The sequence below is a fragment of the Halichoeres trimaculatus genome, unplaced genomic scaffold (genome assembly GCF_033239565.1).
Source record: "Halichoeres trimaculatus isolate MK-OKI-2021-1 unplaced genomic scaffold, fHalTri1.1 fHalTri1_scaffold_19, whole genome shotgun sequence".
Lineage (NCBI taxonomy): Eukaryota > Metazoa > Chordata > Actinopteri > Labriformes > Labridae > Halichoeres > Halichoeres trimaculatus.
The window spans coordinates 3,564,257-3,581,374 of NW_027437197.1; the positions used below are offsets into that span (position 1 = coordinate 3,564,257).

Genomic DNA, 17,118 nt, shown 5'->3' on the forward strand with positions numbered 1-17,118 from the left:
AGACCTTGTGAAAAAGTTAAATCACCATGATAATGCCCATAGATTATATCAGGAGCCATATTTTACCCCTAAAACGCAAATCACGTGAGTCAGAGAGAAACACTTTGTCCTCTGCTGGAGAAAAGTGGAATCTTTTTCCAATATAATTTATAAACAAAGACTGGAATAAAGATTTTTTTCTTTGAGTTTTCAACAATTTTGAGACACACAATTACAATTGGATAGATTCTAAGGACAATTAAATTACAAACATAACTAAACAATAAAAAAACAGACATAATAATAATAATAATAATAATAATAATAATAATAATAATAATAATAATAATAATAATAAATAACAATAGAATGAAAAAATAAATAAATGAATAATAATAATGATAATCCAAAACTAAATTACAAAAAGCTGATACATTGTTGCTGTCCGTGTTAAAGAAAGATAACCAAAAGGAGGGCATTGCCATAAACCAGGGGTGGCCAACCAGTCAGAGACCAAGAGCCTTAAGAATGGCTGTTGTACTACAGAGAGCCACGTCACACACACAACGTCTTACAAACACACTTCCTCTCACACATTAAAAAAATGACATAAAATGAAAATCAATACGTTTCCAATTTTCAAAGTGAGATTTGTTGTGTTTGTGTTTCAACTCATACTAGAGAAGAGAAACTGAAACTTAAGTATCAATCTGTACACCCAAATATTGATCAATACAGAACCCAACGCTGGCATCAGTGTATCAATATGTTTGATTGATGGGCACACCACTACTCATAACAATATCTGCATATTTTTATGAATGGGTTGAAGAGCCGCACATCGAAAGGCACAGAGCCACATGTGGCTCGCGAGCCACAGGTTGGCCACCCCTGCCATAGATGATTTGTTAATCATAAATACTCTCTCAGAAAACAGTTTCTGTCACAGCGACCGTCACGACCATAGTCAAGACATGTGAAAAGTTTTTATCTTAAAGAAAATTAATAATAGGCTCCAGATATCCTCAAATAGTGGAGAGACTTTTCATCAAATCACCGTGTAATACTCAGCCTACCACTGCTTTTCCAGGTTAATGCTTTTGTTCTTTAGCCTGCAATATACAGAGGTCTATGAAAACTTGTTTGACAGTCACATTACGTCTTTTTAGGTAGATACCAAGAAGAGAAAACTTAGGTTTTAAAGTTAATCGAAATGATAAAACTCCTGTACCGCTTTTCTGGGATGTTGGGGTTTAATTTGTGGTCAGGCTGTTAAAGACTCTAATCGCGAAAAAGAAGTCTGTTCTTTAAAAAAGCACAACCGTGATTTAGGATAGATTTCAGAAATTATTGAAGGTTTATGTTCCTTTAACGTTGAGCTGTTTTTGAGGCAGAAACTTTAACAACAACGCGGTCAAAGTGTTGCCAAATAAAACCCGACAGTCTGCTGCTTATTGAGTTAACTAATCTGTAAAACAAACTGGATCAGTGTGTGAACAGACGAGGATGTTTTAAAGCTGTCTAAACAGTCTGTGAACCATCTTGTGCTGCAGCAGCTGATAACGGGAACAATCGTCTATTTAATGACAAAATAAGAATAGAGTCGAAGTCATGTGAGCGTCTGTTTTTTATAGACTTGGTCGCTGAGTTTAAAGCGCTCTGGGTCACGTAACACAGAGGATATTAATGCTCCTGCTCCCTCTGTGGACTCCAGGCTTAATTAGACTGCAGCACTCACCGCTGAGGCTTCGTTTCTCCGTAAGCGACACAGGAATCAGTTTATTACAGGTTGGGACAAAGACACCTGATGATGGTAGCACTCGGCTTTTATCAGCTGATTGTTTGATTGATGTGGTGCAGCGTTGATGATAGTGGTAGAATGGTGCCAGAGCTGGAGAAAAATCAACCTCGATCCTGTGAAAAGTACTGTGCTGTTTCTCCCATCACCTGTCCTGTGACAGCTTTGAAACCCCAGAGTGTGTCTCATATTTATTATAGTATTATGAGGAGATAACAACAACAACAACAACATCATCATCGGCTTTCTCTGAGCAAAAGAGTCAGAGCTTTCAGGTAAAGCACCCCCCTCCCAAGGACCAACAGCGCAAACAGAGCAGGATATCCTCCCTTGTCTTGAATGCATCCCCCTCCTTGTCTGCATGACTGTGTAGACTTCCTGTTGGCTGCTTATTTCATTAAAGGTGCAGAGTGTTTCTTTCTTATAGGTCAGGTTTGTATGTTTCAGCCGCTGCATGATCTTTGGAGCCTTTGCACCAACAGTTGATTTTCAAAAAAACTGGAAATCCCCAAAATTCTTCATGAACTGAAAGAAATGAAATCTGCTCAAGTGTTTTTGTCTTATTTTCAGTAGAAAATGTATTTTTAGACTTAATATGAGTCACATTCACCTGACTAGTCCAGAAAAATGTCTTGTTTCAAGTTATAGAAGACAAAACTGAGGTCAAATAGAAAAAATCAGCCAATGAAACAAGAGAAATGTTTCTGGTATTAAGACATTTTTCTAATTTTAAGCAAAATTTCAAGAAAAATTTTCTCGTTCCATTGGGAGTTTTTTTTTTTTTTTTTTAAATCTTTAAAATAACTTAAAATAAGACATTTTTCTGGACTGATAATTTGAATGTGGCTTCTATAGAATTATAAGACAATTTTAATATGACAAAAAACACTTGATAAGATTTCATTTTTGCAGTGTACTTTGAGAAACAGAATCCTTCACTGAGCCCGTAAAGCTCACCACGGCATAAAAGTGAAATCTTATCAAGTGTTTTTGTCGTATTTTCAGTAGAAAATGTCTTTTTAGACTTTATATGAGCCACATTCACCTGATGAGTCCAGAAAAATGTCTCATTCCAAGTTATTTAAAGACAAAAAAACTGCCAATGGAACAAGCAAACTTTCCTGCAAATTTCTCTTTTTCCATTGGCAGAGTTTTTCAAATTGTTACATTTAGACCTCATTTTTTGTCCTTGAACAACTTGAAAAAAATACATTTTCTAGGCTGATAAGTTGAATGTGGCTCATATCAAGTGTAATAAGACAATTTTCATTTAAAATAAGAGAAAAACACTTGATAAGATTTCAGTTTTTGCAGTGTACTGAAAGAGAGGTTTTCTTTTGTGTGCACTTCAAAACATCAAATCTTACCAAAGTTTCTTCTTTTGTCTTGCTAAGTTACAGCAATCAGACTCTATCTACTCTTGCAACATCTTGAAATAAGATGTTATAGCCAAACTTGTGTCGATATGACTTATATGAAATCTCATTGGATATTTTGAGAAGAAATTAGACAGGTTTGCTGCATTTAACTAAAGTTTTATCAAGTGTTTTTGTCAAATTATTAGTAGAAAATGCCTTTTAGACTGAATATGAGCCACATTCACCTAATCAGTATAGAAAAATGTTTTATTTCAAGCTATTTAAAGTCAAAATAAGGTCTGAATTGCTAGAAAAAATCAAAAATAAAATCAGTTACTTGTTACTAAAGAGTTACTTGTATTAAGACACTTTTCTTGATTAAATCAAAATTTTGAGCAATTTTTTTGTTACATTTTTTTCTGGACTGATCAGTTGAATGTGGCTTATATCAAGTAAAATAAGACAATTTTTTTGCCTAAAATAAAACAAAAACAGTTGCTAAGACTTCTGTTTTTTTTGCAGTGTAGTCTTGGTAAGATCTGACCTTTTGCAGTGCACTTTCATGCTTCTTCACCCCCGTTGCTCCAGCTCTGTAACGTGTATATTTGTCTGTGCAGAGCCTTGCATTGCATGTTGGGAAAGATGCAAATAGAGACTATTTAGTTCAATCCCTGTCCTTCACTCTCTTAGGTGTTGTTGAGCTGTAATCCAGAATAATCTCGGCACATTTATCCATGTCATTATCCTAACTCCTCCATCCTTATAGCATAATGTGTTTGTACTCATTTGGTATCACTTTGAGTCTTGGCATGAACCTTTTCCTCCCTGAAGGTGAGTCTTTAAAGTGAAATTGATAACAAATTTAACAGGAAGCTTCCTCTTCACCTTGACTAAATCGAATCTAAAGCAGTACATTTTGTCAGATTTGCAAATCACCTTCAGAAAAAGTGCTCAGCGCTCCTTGACGTTGGTTGGAGCTCGGTAGGAAATGGATGTAGTTTGACTTCCTGGTCAATGTGTTTCCTGTGGTTCAGGAAGTTTGGTTTGGTTTTGTGCGGTTAATTGTTTTTCCCTCTGTCCTCGCCCAGTCTGGCTTGCCCACGAGGAAAGTCAAGAAGAGGGCCAAAGTGGACACCTCCAAGTTCATGACTCCTTACCTGGCTCACAGCCAGAAGATGCTGGACCAGTTCAGTCATGTAAGACCCAGAACCGGGAGAAGAGTCAAACATCAGCAGCATGTTTCCTGTTTCTTCATGGATGCTTCTCTAATTTTAGTTTATGATGAAAGCTTTCAACCTGCTGTCTCTGTCTCCTTCACAGAACAAGTACCGTCAGGCTTATGACTTGTCCAAGGGGCAGCCTCCTGCGTTCATCAGCGACACCCCTGAAATGATTCGTATCAGGAAGGCTCAGGAGCAGCTCAGTGAGGTACGACTGTGCTTGTTAGTGACATTTCCCCCTGAAAGAAGCCGGGTACATCTCAACACACTGCACGTTTCATCATCAGGTCAAGTACCGCATGGAGGGAAACAAGGCCCGGAACCAAAGCTTGTACGATGGCGAGGCCAAGGATATCCTCCACGTGAAGCATGTGTCTGATCTGATCAGCAAGGTGAGCGGATTAAACTTCAAACTGAATACAAATACTTTAGAATAAATCATTTTAACAGTTTTACATCTGTGTTGTGCTTGTAGGTCCTGTACAGGCAGAAGTGGGATGAGACCAAGGACAGATACCTGCTGCCTCCTGATGCTCCTGAGCTGGTCCAGGCTGTGAAGAACGCTGCAAACTTCAGCAAGGTGAGCAGCGTGTAACACGAGGCTGAGGAAACATTTTCTGACACTGGAAAAAAACATTGGACTGAAAAAAACCCCAACTTCCTTTGCTCAGAAACTTTACACTGAGGACTGGGATGTGGAGAAGACCATGTACTACCCGTACAGCGACAGCCCCGAGCTGCGCAGGGTGGCCAAGGCCCAGGAGGTCCTCAGTGACGTGAGTGGAGTTCAATGACTTTTTTTTTTCAATTTTTTATTTGCTTTTTTAATGCTTTACTGTGTCAGTTGGTGACATTAACACAATCATACATGCTTCAATGTTTCAGACAATATTGGCACCTTTTTCCTTTCCTTTTTTTTTGTGCCCACCACCCAGACTGAATATAATACAAACATAAACAACTGGTACTCATAGGATCATAATATCACAAAAAGGATAAATAATGAAATTCCAAATTCATTGTTCATACTTGGCAGCAACTTTCCATACACTGTACATACATATCCTTGAATTGGTTTATATTCAAAACGTGTATTTCCATTATTTATGTATTCTGGAAACAGAGTATATCACGATTATAAAGGAAACAGACGAAAACTAAATGACTATATATATATGTTAAAAAAGATAACAAAATAAAAGTAGATAGATTAATAAAAATGTTTTTTTTTTACCAAAAAAAAAATACAAAATGCACAACAAAACAAATACGACCAAACAGAAATATGAAGGAACTATTAAGGGGGTAATTATAGATAAATATATATATACATATATATTTCTACACAAAAAAATGTTTTCAAACACAAAATTCCTTAAAAAAGGTGTTTGGCATAAGAGAGATAAAATAAAACCAAGGCAACCTGCATAATCTCACCAGATGAGGTCAGATATTTAAGTATACACTGCAAAAACTGAAATCTTTTCAAGTGTTTTTCTCTTATTTTAAGTAAAAATGGTCTTATTATACTTGATATGAGCCATATTCAACTGATCAGTCCAGAAAAATGTCTTGTTTTAAGTTATTTAAAGACAAAAATGAGGCCTGACACTTGACAAGATTTCAGTTTTTTGCAGTTAAGTCCTCAGTGATCATGCCTAGATACACAATCTGGGGGTCCCAGGGGATCTTATAACCAAGGACATATCCCAAATATTGAACAACACTCCAGAAAATATGTATTTTCAAATTATTTCTAGGTTTAGAGAGTTTTATGAAAACTTTTCCAGGAAAACAGCTGTTTTCATGTTTTCCAGTTATCCATGGTGCAAATTTGTCTGAAATCTGCATGACGTCATGTGTAAAGGAATCAAAACAATAAAAATAGACATTTTAACTGCTTTATTTCTCTTTTAAATGGCTTAAATTTGCTGAAAATAAGAACATAATAAACTTCATCATAAATGGTTAATTCTGAAGATGCTCGCCTTGCAGCATGCATCTCACACATGCATGTTTTCAGTATTCGTCAGTTCTCAGGGATGGGTGGTTTGTGCACAGTCAGATGTAATAGTATAAAAATAGCTGGCACTAACATTGTTGGTAATTAAAAGGGAAATTTATTCTCCCCATTCATTTTGAAGATAATCAGCTTTAATTTATTTTTGCAGTTCAGGGTCCATTAATTACTGTATCAGATATAACAGCTGTGACAGTCCCCACTGCCCTTCATTTGCCGTCACAGCTGCCTTGTAGAAAAAGTCACCAATCAATGCAATGTGCTCAAAATAAAGAATCAACTTCTCACTTTGCTTCTTGTTGTGATTTTCGCTCCTGATTTGCAGATAATCTACAAGAAGGGTCATCATGAGCGCAAGGCCAAGTACACCTCCTTGGCTGATCCTCCTGAAGTGCAGCTGGCCAAGCAAGTGGCCCATCAGCGCAGTGATGTAAGCAAGACAATAAATCCTGCACCTGAAGTGGAGTGCAGTATGCATCGCACTCCTCTTGTTCTCTAAATGTGGGAGTAAATGTGCCGTTAACCAGCTGCTCACTGAGACGATGTGCAGACTTTGCAATCAACCTGTGGTCGTTCATTATCTGTAGTGTGTTTGTAAAGAGTTTATAGACCCAAACCAGTTTGCACAATCATGACCCGGGTCCTCGTAGACCTGCGGGGAAATCCAGCCACCTGCTCTGATATAAATGGCCGCACTAAGCTAGACGGGAGAGGCCAACTGTGGGTGGAAATGACACAGATTCCTGTCATTCCCAAAGACACATGTGACACCTCTTCATTTTCTGCATGTAACTGTACAAGTTATCAACAAACATGTGAATCTGTGATGTTTTTTCCTTCACAGCTCAAGTACAAGGAAGATTACAATAAGAATGTGAAGGGCCAGTGGTGCGAGACGCCATACTTCGACGTCGCCACTGCCAGGGTGGCGATGGACAACCTCAGCAGTGTAAGACGTCTCTAAAAGAAATGTGTGCAGAAACTCTGAATGTTACTCATCTGATCATTTTTCAGCATCCGTTTTTCTTTTCCTTCTCCAGAGAAAATACACGCAAGCGTTTGAAGACGAAAAAGACCAAATTTATTTCATGCAAACAGACACGCCTGTTTACGACACAAATAAGAAGGCTCGCATCGCTGCTAGTGAGGTGAGTAAACACCAACAACACAAACAAACAACCACACACACACGTAAAGGTTATGGATTATTTTTATAGGACCGATCTCATGTGGAAGACACGACAGAGAGTTGACCCGTGTCTCTGAGCAGAGTGTGAGTCAACACGCCAAGGCCACTCTGACGCAGGGACTGAATGTATTGTGCCCACACACAAGCGCTGTGTGACAGAGAGATCTACATTTGGTCTGCTCTCACTCGGGAAGTATGTGGTTTCTCCAGAACCAACACACGAAGCGGCTTTCCTGCTTCTGTCGACCTCAAAGCCGCCCACACGTTCACACATAATCCAAACATGCGTCAGTTGAGGAAATGATAAAGATTCCTGTTTCTCCCTGATGAATGACGAATGCTTTGCGTTGTATGACTTTATCAACACTCTGTTCTGTGTGTTTCTGCCGTCAGGTCCACTACAAGAAGGAATACGAGAAGACGAAAGCACAATGTGACTACAACACGCTCCCCGCCACAGAGAATCCCCTCCTCAGACAACTCAGATACGCCGGCACTATCCTTAGTGATGTAGGTGTCTTCAAGGTTCAACACGAAATGATGGAGCTTTGATAATTCTTTTAGGAGATTCAGCTCAGCAGTATCAGCCTGTTTTCTGTGTAGGCAGACGCTGCTTTCTTTCTTTCTTTGAATTGACTGTTACTCTTATCAGACCATTAATGAAAAATGCTGCTAAAGTGATTGAGGTGGGTGTTGTTTAGAGCGTCTCACATGAAGCTTTTAGTAAGTGAATTTTCATGATTGATGCTAATTCAACTCAAATGAAGCCACTTGCTGCTCTTGATGGGGTTTAAGTGATTTAAAGGTCCCATATTGTGCTCCTTTTGTGCAGTTAAATCTGGATCATTGATGTCTTCATGAAATGGTAGAAACATGTTTTGGTCCAAAAAGCCAATAAATCAAGCACAGCAGCATTGTTTCCAGGCTCTCATAGCCCCTCTGTTCAGAACGCTCTGATTTAGTGGGCGTGGCCTTCATATGTAAATGAGCCACCGCTGATATCGCCCCGCTCTTCCCCGTCACTGAGAGCGGCGCCACGAGCTCCGAGTGCACAATGTTTAGAAAACAGCGAAGCTTGTTTACCGTAACATGACAGGCTAAAACAACAGGCTAACTGCAGCTAAAGTTAGCATCCTGAAGCTAACATAGAGACAGGGGGGACACTGAGGAAAAGCTCTTCCATCTGCTCCACAGCACACAGCATTTAAAATACTCACATTTCCAGGGTCCCAGGTTTGTTGGAGGATGGTTGGTAATGCGCCTGGATTCAGGACCAGTCTATTGGCTAGCCCTCTGTTGGACTGTCCAAAGTTGGAAAAGCAGTCGGCCGTGAAGTGACTAGCACACACATGCACAGTTTTACTGAGTGTAGCTGGAACATTTCCTGATAAATGAACTCTAGACACTTAGTCTGTCTTCTTCAGAGATGGGAAGCTTGAGCATGGAACTATGTGGCTGTTTACAGCCAAAAACAGAGCAGTGGTGGTTCGTCAACTTTCGGGGGTATCTGCTCCGGTGGACCAATCAGGTCAGACTTGCTCCTGATTGGTCAAAAAAGGGAATCGCTGACGTCGGTAAATCCTCAAAATCCAAACAGCTCATTTTAGGTCAGGACTTTACATTCACAAGCTTTACTAAGAACAGGTTTGGTCATTAAATATCACATTTTGTGGGCTGGGAGGAAAGACAAAGACCCCACAAATTTCACTAAAAGACTTAATAAAGTGATTTTTGCACAATATGGGACCTTTAAGTGTTGAGATGTAGGTTTAAGATCCACTTTATTCACAGTTAGGATAAATTATTTGTTGTTTTCCTGCTTTAATTTTTGTGTTTTTCCTCCTTTGCAGAAAGTATATAAAGCCAATTATGAGAAATCTCGCGGTTTCAGCATCAACTACTGTGATACGCCCAAGTTTCAGATGGACTCTGTACTTAAACAGTTCTCTGACGTAAGAAAATCCACAAATTACATTCATAAATTTGCTATATTTTAATTTTCCAGTCTTAAAAATGTAAACATTTGGCTTCTTTTCCAGGCACATTATAAAGATAAGTATGACGACGAGGTAAAAGGCCACTACATTGGCAGCTATGAAGATCTTTACATGCTTCATTGCAAGAGCATGGAGGAAATGAAGAATGAGGTAAATTATTTTGGATCAAAAAGAATCTTTTAAATGTTTTGCATCTTTTCTCACAACCTTTATTTTCTGTCTTTCAGCAAAGTTACAAAGCAGAGTATGAAGATATTAAGACAAGATGCTTCTTCCCTCAAACAATAACGCCTGAATATGAAGCCACAAAGAAGCTTCAAGCGTGTAGCGATGTGAGTACAGCCCTCCTCTTGTTTTGATGTATGTTTACTGCCTGTCGTAACACGTTTCTTTATTTGGTTTTACAGAAAGTTTACCGGCAACATCCTGACACAGTGAAATTCACACAAGTGGTCGATTCGCCCGTTTTGGTTCAAGCCGCCGTCAACGCCAAGCAGCTCAGTGATGTACGTACGACTGCTTTCATTGCTTTCTCATTTCACGCTCACATAAATCAATCAGCGGTTCAAAAGAGCCAAATGTGAACATCACTCTCTATAAATTGTTCATTTATTGACTGAAATCACTATGATTGCCATCTAACTCTCCAGATCAAATTCTCCTGGATGTGCAGATCACGTTAAAATGTGCCCAATCATCCACGTAGCCCAGCTGTCTTTCTGTGGGCTCCATGGAAACTGGAGAGCCATCTCTCTGTAGTATAAATAGCAACAAGCATTCAGTTGGCCCAGAATAAACCCTGTGATTGGAGAGGGGCTGGGGAGGCAGGGAAAGGGACAGTCAATAGATTTCAGATGGGATACAGCTGATACACTGCTGCCCTCTGGTGACAGAAACTCAGATTACACCTCTTTAGCTTTTGTCTTTGCTGCTTTTCTGTATCGCAGTGAAGACTAGTGGGAGGTTAAACACATAAAACACAGATCTTTGCACATCCACTCCTCAGGCAGGTGTGTTGGATAAAGACAGTAAAGTCCAAATTTATAAGGAGAAAGTTCCCGCACACTGGTTAACTTCTAGACAGAAAAACTTTATTGTGACCTTTTGGTCATAGACCTTTTTCAAGCAAATGTTTGTGCCAAAAGAAGCCATCGTATATATGAAGGTAAAAGCTAGAGACTTCAGCCAGAAGGGGATTCATCATTTACGATCTCATTATAGAAAAAAACAGACAGAAAGAGAAACTTACAATCACACCTGCAACAATCTGAAAAAAAAAAAAACAAAAAAAAAAAAAAAAAACCCTGCAGTATCTGCTCACACATGTAAGAGTGCACAAAGCAACAGGTCAAATAAACAGACATATGTGGCTTAAAATCATCTTATATGATACGTTTGGAGGGACATACATGGCTCTTCCATTTTAAACTTAGTTCCTTATAGTTAAATAAGAAAAGAAAGGCTGAATGACAGAAGTAACTCTCTTACCTTTCTTTGTTTTGCTCCTGATACCTGCCTTTCAGAATCAAAAAATAAAGCATTTTAAAAGGTAACACTTTACTTTAGAGGTTCGCAAATTTCATCACACATAGGTAATAATTATACAAAGTTTTTTCTTATTTCTTTAAAATGAGCACATTACTTCTTTAAAATAATGTCCAAATTTATTGTCGCAAGTCACAAATGGTAGTTTACTGGTTTTTTTTCCAGTTTCTTTCAAATCTACCCCAAATTGCGAGGTAAGAAGGTGATGATCACCAAATAATTTGTTGGAAATGTTTTTAGAAGTATCCCAAGGTTTCTGCTGTTTCCGGAGAAGCAGGAGATAAAAAGCTGCTTCGTTCTTGAAAACAGAAGTCAGGTTCATTGCTTCCTCTGATAATTACCTTTAAAATGTACGGTGAATAATTCAATTTCCCAGTAAGCAGTTGAAAGTTAGCTATTTGTTATTTCATTTCACCAAGCTCTTTAGTACCCAGTTTGTTGATCTGCATAATTGAGATCAGATGTAAAATGATAAACTTTATGATTAGGCCTTTAATGTTTTACATGATACAACCAAAGGCTTCAGATGTGATATCCACCAAGAGTGGGGTTGTAAACTGGCCTTAGCTGATTGTGATAGACACTGTGAGTACAGGCGCACTGCAAAACAAAATCTGGACAGAAGTTATGTGCTAATTTTCACCAAATGCTCATGAAATTTCAAAGAAATAAGAAAAATCTTTGTCTAATTATTACCTAAGTGCAATGAAATTTACAGACCTCTAGAGTAGAGTGTTGCCTTTCAGGAGCTTTCTAAAAAATAAAGAAGATATGGAAATCGCTTATGGACCTCTGACATCTATGTAGCATGGCATCCCCTTTTTATTTATTTTTTTCGATTCAATTTAATTTCTTTTACTTTATTTATTTATTTTTGATTTAATCTAATTTTTTTTCTTATTTTTTTTCTATTTTATTTATTTAGTTACTTTAGTTCTATTTATTTATTGATTGTGTTATTATATTTTCTATCCTGTTTAACTCTCTTTTGATTTTGATTCCATTTATCTTGGCTTGGTTATTGCCTTTTATGTTTATAAAATGTGAAAATAGATCAATTAAAAGATAACTTAAAAAAAATCATCTTAAATGACTGAACAAGGGACTCCTCGAGCTTAAGGTTAAACACATTCAAAACATAATTTTTCTCTTTTTGCTCTTTTCTTAGTTGAACTACAAAGCAGATTACGAACAAATTAAGACCAAGAACAGCCTGCCTCCAGACTATCCCTTCTTCATCCAGTCCAGAGTAAACGCTTTCAACCTCAGTGACGTAAGTACATTTTTATTCGCCCACTTCTTTACATTTTACAGTGACTGAATTAATATCAGCTTTGTTTCCCTGAATGCTGTGATGTTTGTTCCTGCAGAACTGTTATAAGTATGACTGGGAGAAAACCAAGGCGAAAAAGTTTGAGGTCAGGGGTGATGCTATCCCGATCCTCGCTGCCCGTGCTCACACCAACATCGCCAGTGATGTAAGTACACAACAAACTCAGCTGAATGCTTCCTAAATGTCTGCTGTTTTGTTTCCTGCTTATATAATGGTGTACTGTTCTCTGCAGGTTAAATATAAGAAGGAGTACGAGAAGAACAAAGGCCAGATGGTTGGAGCTCTCAGCATCAACGATGATCCCAAGATCCTACACTCAGTTCACGTGGCCAAAATCCAGAGTGATGTAAGCACTTTTCTCACTTTTTAATCAAAATGTAAAGAAAGAGCGCTCCTGAACAACGTCTCTATGATGTCTCCACAGCGTGAGTATAAGAAGGACTATGAAAAGATAAAGACCAAGTACCACACGCCCCTGGATATGATGTCAGTCACCTTGGCCAAGAAATCTCAGGCCATCGCCAGCATGGCCGGGTACAGGAGCATCAGCACCAACTTCTTCCTCCCCTACGACAGCGTGCTGTTAGACTTGGCCAAGAAAGCCAATGTCATCCAGAGCAACGTGAGCAGAGACGGACTCAACAACAATGTATTCCTGCTCTTTTAAGGTTGATAACGTATTTACTGACGTTTGTTTTCCTGCTCAGAATGAGTACAAAGCCGACTACAACAACTTCACCAAGGGCTCCCCGTGGATCACCTTCGGCTCCATGGACGTGGAAAAGAACAAGAGAGCTGCTGAGATTCTCAGCGAGGTGTGTGTCCAACACTTCCTGTGGGAGATATGCTCCATTGAAGGATGTAGCTTTTTATAAATGGTGATTATTTTTTCCACAGAAAAAATACAGACAACATCCCGACACCGTCCCCTTCACCTCTATCGACGACCACCCGATTCAACTTCAGGCCAAAGTCAACCAGCTCCAGAGGAGTGATGTGAGTCTATTCCTGCCCAAGAGGATCTCCCAATCCATATCTTTTTTTTGAGCACACTTTATATCCCGTTTCTTTATTTGCTTTGTAGCGTTTCTACAAGAGAGGTCTGGAAGAGATCCATCAGAAGTACTCTCTGCCTCCTGATGTGCCTGAGCTGCTCCAGGCCAGGTGCAACGCCTACAACATCAGCAGTGTAAGACCCAGAAACATGTTTAGTCGAATATTTCCCTAAATATGACATTAATCATGCAGCTGTGTGTGCGTCAGTGTTCTTTGTTTTGTTTTTTAACATCTTTAATCTGTCATTTCAGAAAAACTACAAGCAAGCCTGGCTGGAGCATATCGCTAAAGGTTATGACATGAAGCCTGATGCCATCTCAGTTATTGCCGCCAAAGCTGCCAGACACGCCGCTAGTGATGTAAGTTTCCCCAAGACTGAAGGTCTCCTCCAAGAGAAAAGATCTTTCTAAGACTCCGCTATTTACCATGTGCTTTCCAACCCATAGGTCCAGTATAAAAAGGCTTACATGAAGGACAGAGGCCACCATGTTGGCTTCCGCAGCCTCCAGGATGATCCTCTGCTGGTTCACTACATGGAGGTGGCCAAGTTGCAGAGTGACAAGAACTACAAGAAGGACTACCACCAGGTCAAGCTGAAGTATCACTCCCCAGTGGACATGATGAGTCTGACCCACGCCAAGCAGGCCTCTGCTGTCCAGACCTACGCTGGTTACAGGCAGCACATCCCCCGCTACACTCTGCTGCCTGACGCCATGGGTCTGGAGCTCGCACGCACTATGAACTTTAACGCCAGTAATGTAAGTTTGGTTTCTTTTATGACACAGCATTGACAAACAGTGGGGAAAATTAGTATTGAATGCATCAACTTTTTACTCATCATATTTATTTCCAAAGATGCAATTCAAACGAAATTTCTACCAGACATTGGTATTAACTCAAATAATCCACACATGAAAAGAAATCACATTTAGGTCCATAAGTAATGATTATATGGAATTAAGTATGATAACACAGGAAAAATGTTTTGAACACGCACAGGAGCTCCTTGCAAGATTTCTGACCAGGGAGTCAGAAAGATAGTCAGAAGAGGACTCAACCAGCCAAGGACCACCCTGAAAGTGCTCCAGAAAGACTTGGAGGCAGCAGGTACAATTGTTACAGAGAAAACAACAGGCAATGCACTCCACCGCCATGGCCTCTATGGACGCTCAGCCCGCAAGATTCCATTCCTCAAGAAAAGGCATGTTGAAGCTGGTTTAAAGTTTGCTAAACAGCATCTTGACAAGCCTGTAGAATACTGGGAGAATGTTGTCTGGTCAGATGAGACCAAAACTGAACTTTTGGGCTGTCATACTACACACCATGTTTGGAGGAGAAATGGCACTGCACATCAGCCAAAAACACTACACCAACAGTGAAGTTTGGAGGTGAAAGCATCATGGCATGGGGTTGTTTCTCATCTCATGGTGTTGGTAAACTTCATATAACTGACGGAGCAATGAATGGAGCCATGTATGGGGAAATTCTTGATCTGAATCTGCTGCCATCCACAAGGATGATGAAGATGAGACGTGGCTGGACCTTCCAGCAGGACAACCATCCAAAGCACACGGCAAAGTTGACTCTCAAATGGTTTCAGAAAAACGAAAATCAATCTGTTAGAACGGCCTAGTCAATCACCTGACTTCAACCCAACTGAACGTTTGTGGAAAGAAGTAAAGAAAAGGGTTCACCAGAGGGCACCAAAGAATATTCCAGATTTAAAGACAATCTGTGCAGAGGAATGGGCCAAAATCACACCTGAGCAGTGTGGGCCATTAGTTCAAACATACAAGAAGCTTCTGGAAGCTGTCATTGCAAACAAAGGCTTCTCCACTAAGTATTAGATGAGTCTCAGTTAGCGTGTCCAATCATTATTATCATTATTTATGGACCTGAACGTTGTGATTTCTTTTCATGTGTGGATTATTTGAGTTAATACCAATGTCTGGTACAAATTTTGTTTGAATCGCATCTTTGGAAATAAATGTGATGAGAAAAAGTTGATGCGTTCAATACTTATTTTCCCCAGTGTAAACAAAGATTTTACTCTCAACATTTCTCTTTTTCCTTCTTTAGGTCAACTACAAACAGGATTATGAATCATCAGTGAAGGGAACGGGCTGGGTTCCTATCGGTTCCCTCGAGGTGGAGAAGGCGAAGGCAGCAGGAGCAGCTCTGGATGAGAAAAAGTACCGCCAGCACCCTGACACCTTGAAATTCACCAGCACCATGGACTCCATGAGCATGGAGCTGGCCAAGACCAACGCCAAGATCATGAATGTGGTGAGTTGAAGGAAACAAATTAAATTCACTGTTTGAGACTTTAAACTCCTGATTGAAGCTGACGGGAAGAAATCTTTGTCTTTACCGTACAGAAAGACTATAAGGCCAGTGGAGAGAAGTTCATGCACACCTACCACCTCCCCTCTGATACCCCTGAGCTGATGCAAGCCAGGTACAACGCTGTTAACATCAGCCAGGTGAGTTGCATAGTCTGTGCACATGAAAAATGTTGCAGGAATTAAACTGTAACTACTTATCTAACAAGGCACTTATTACTACTCCATTTAGAATTACTACACCTACGCCCATCGCCAAGATCTGCTCAAAGGACATCATGTGAAGGAAGATGCCATCCCTGTCGTTGCTGCAAAGTCTGGAACCACAATCGCCAGTAATGTAAGTGTTAAAAACACCCAGTATGATACTTTTTATGTGTAATGAATTCAGCAGTTTTTACCGCATTGTTCATTTTTTTATAGTACAAGTACAAACTGGCCTATGAGAAAGCCAGAGGCCACCATGTTGGCTTCCGCAGCCTCCAGGATGATCCTCTGCTGGTTCACTACATGGAGGTGGCCAAGTTGCAGAGTGACAAGAACTACAAGAAAGACTACCACAAGGCCAAGCTGAAGTATCACTCCCCAGTAGACATGATGAGTTTGACCCACGCCAAGCAGGCCTCTGCTGTCCAGACCTACGCTGGTTACAGGAAGATCCCTCATAACTACTTCCTCCTGCCTGACAACATGCACCTGCAGCTGTGTCGCGGCATGATGGACATCCAGAGTGATGTATGCACCACCTTTATCCATTACTGTTAAAGTTAAATGCAGCAGCAGAGCGTTATTCTGTGATAACATATTTAAAAATTAAACACATTTCATCTTTAATCCCACAGAACGTCTACAAATCAGATTACAACAACTTCTCCAAAGGCACTGGCTGGGTTCCCATTGGTTCTCTGGATGTTGAGAAAGCCAAAGCTGCAAAGGCCGCACTGGATGAAATAAACTACCGCCAGCATCCCAGTACATTAAAGTTCACAAGCAAGACTGATAACATGAACATGGCTCTGGCTATGGCTAACTCAAAGCAGATGGACATAGTAAGGCTGCACTCTTCTCATAGGGGATGAGCAAATTTATACAAGAAACTTGCAAAAATGAATGTCTGACTTTTCTTATTCCGCAATCCAGACTGCGTACAAAGCCTCTGGAGAGAAGTTCATGCACACCTACAATCTGCCTGCTGACAGCCCCGAGTTCCTTCAGGCCAAGTTCAACGCTCAGACTCTGAGCGAGGTTAGAGCTCAATGTATTTCTTTACTATCTGTGAAA

The 17,118-nt window shown here is 39.8% G+C and overlaps 1 protein-coding gene across 1 annotated transcript in view; it reads left to right on the forward strand.

Annotated features, from left to right (window-relative positions):
* neb (nebulin) overlaps positions 1-17,118 on the forward strand; it is a 64,344-nt gene that overhangs the window by 1,875 nt on the left and 45,351 nt on the right. Inside the window, exons 2-30 of the mRNA XM_074695060.1 lie at positions 1,978-2,052; positions 4,224-4,331; positions 4,456-4,563; positions 4,643-4,747; positions 4,831-4,935; positions 5,027-5,131; positions 6,701-6,805; positions 7,220-7,324; positions 7,416-7,523; positions 7,958-8,074; positions 9,415-9,516; positions 9,604-9,711; positions 9,789-9,893; positions 9,969-10,067; positions 12,275-12,379; positions 12,477-12,584; positions 12,672-12,785; positions 12,864-13,061; positions 13,147-13,254; positions 13,337-13,435; positions 13,524-13,628; positions 13,747-13,854; positions 13,942-14,253; positions 15,575-15,781; positions 15,874-15,978; positions 16,070-16,177; positions 16,261-16,572; positions 16,680-16,886; positions 16,978-17,082. Coding sequence (XP_074551161.1) covers positions 1,978-2,052; positions 4,224-4,331; positions 4,456-4,563; positions 4,643-4,747; positions 4,831-4,935; positions 5,027-5,131; positions 6,701-6,805; positions 7,220-7,324; positions 7,416-7,523; positions 7,958-8,074; positions 9,415-9,516; positions 9,604-9,711; positions 9,789-9,893; positions 9,969-10,067; positions 12,275-12,379; positions 12,477-12,584; positions 12,672-12,785; positions 12,864-13,061; positions 13,147-13,254; positions 13,337-13,435; positions 13,524-13,628; positions 13,747-13,854; positions 13,942-14,253; positions 15,575-15,781; positions 15,874-15,978; positions 16,070-16,177; positions 16,261-16,572; positions 16,680-16,886; positions 16,978-17,082 — 3,756 coding nt within the window. The remainder of the gene's footprint in view (positions 1-1,977; positions 2,053-4,223; positions 4,332-4,455; positions 4,564-4,642; positions 4,748-4,830; positions 4,936-5,026; positions 5,132-6,700; positions 6,806-7,219; positions 7,325-7,415; positions 7,524-7,957; positions 8,075-9,414; positions 9,517-9,603; positions 9,712-9,788; positions 9,894-9,968; positions 10,068-12,274; positions 12,380-12,476; positions 12,585-12,671; positions 12,786-12,863; positions 13,062-13,146; positions 13,255-13,336; positions 13,436-13,523; positions 13,629-13,746; positions 13,855-13,941; positions 14,254-15,574; positions 15,782-15,873; positions 15,979-16,069; positions 16,178-16,260; positions 16,573-16,679; positions 16,887-16,977; positions 17,083-17,118) is intronic.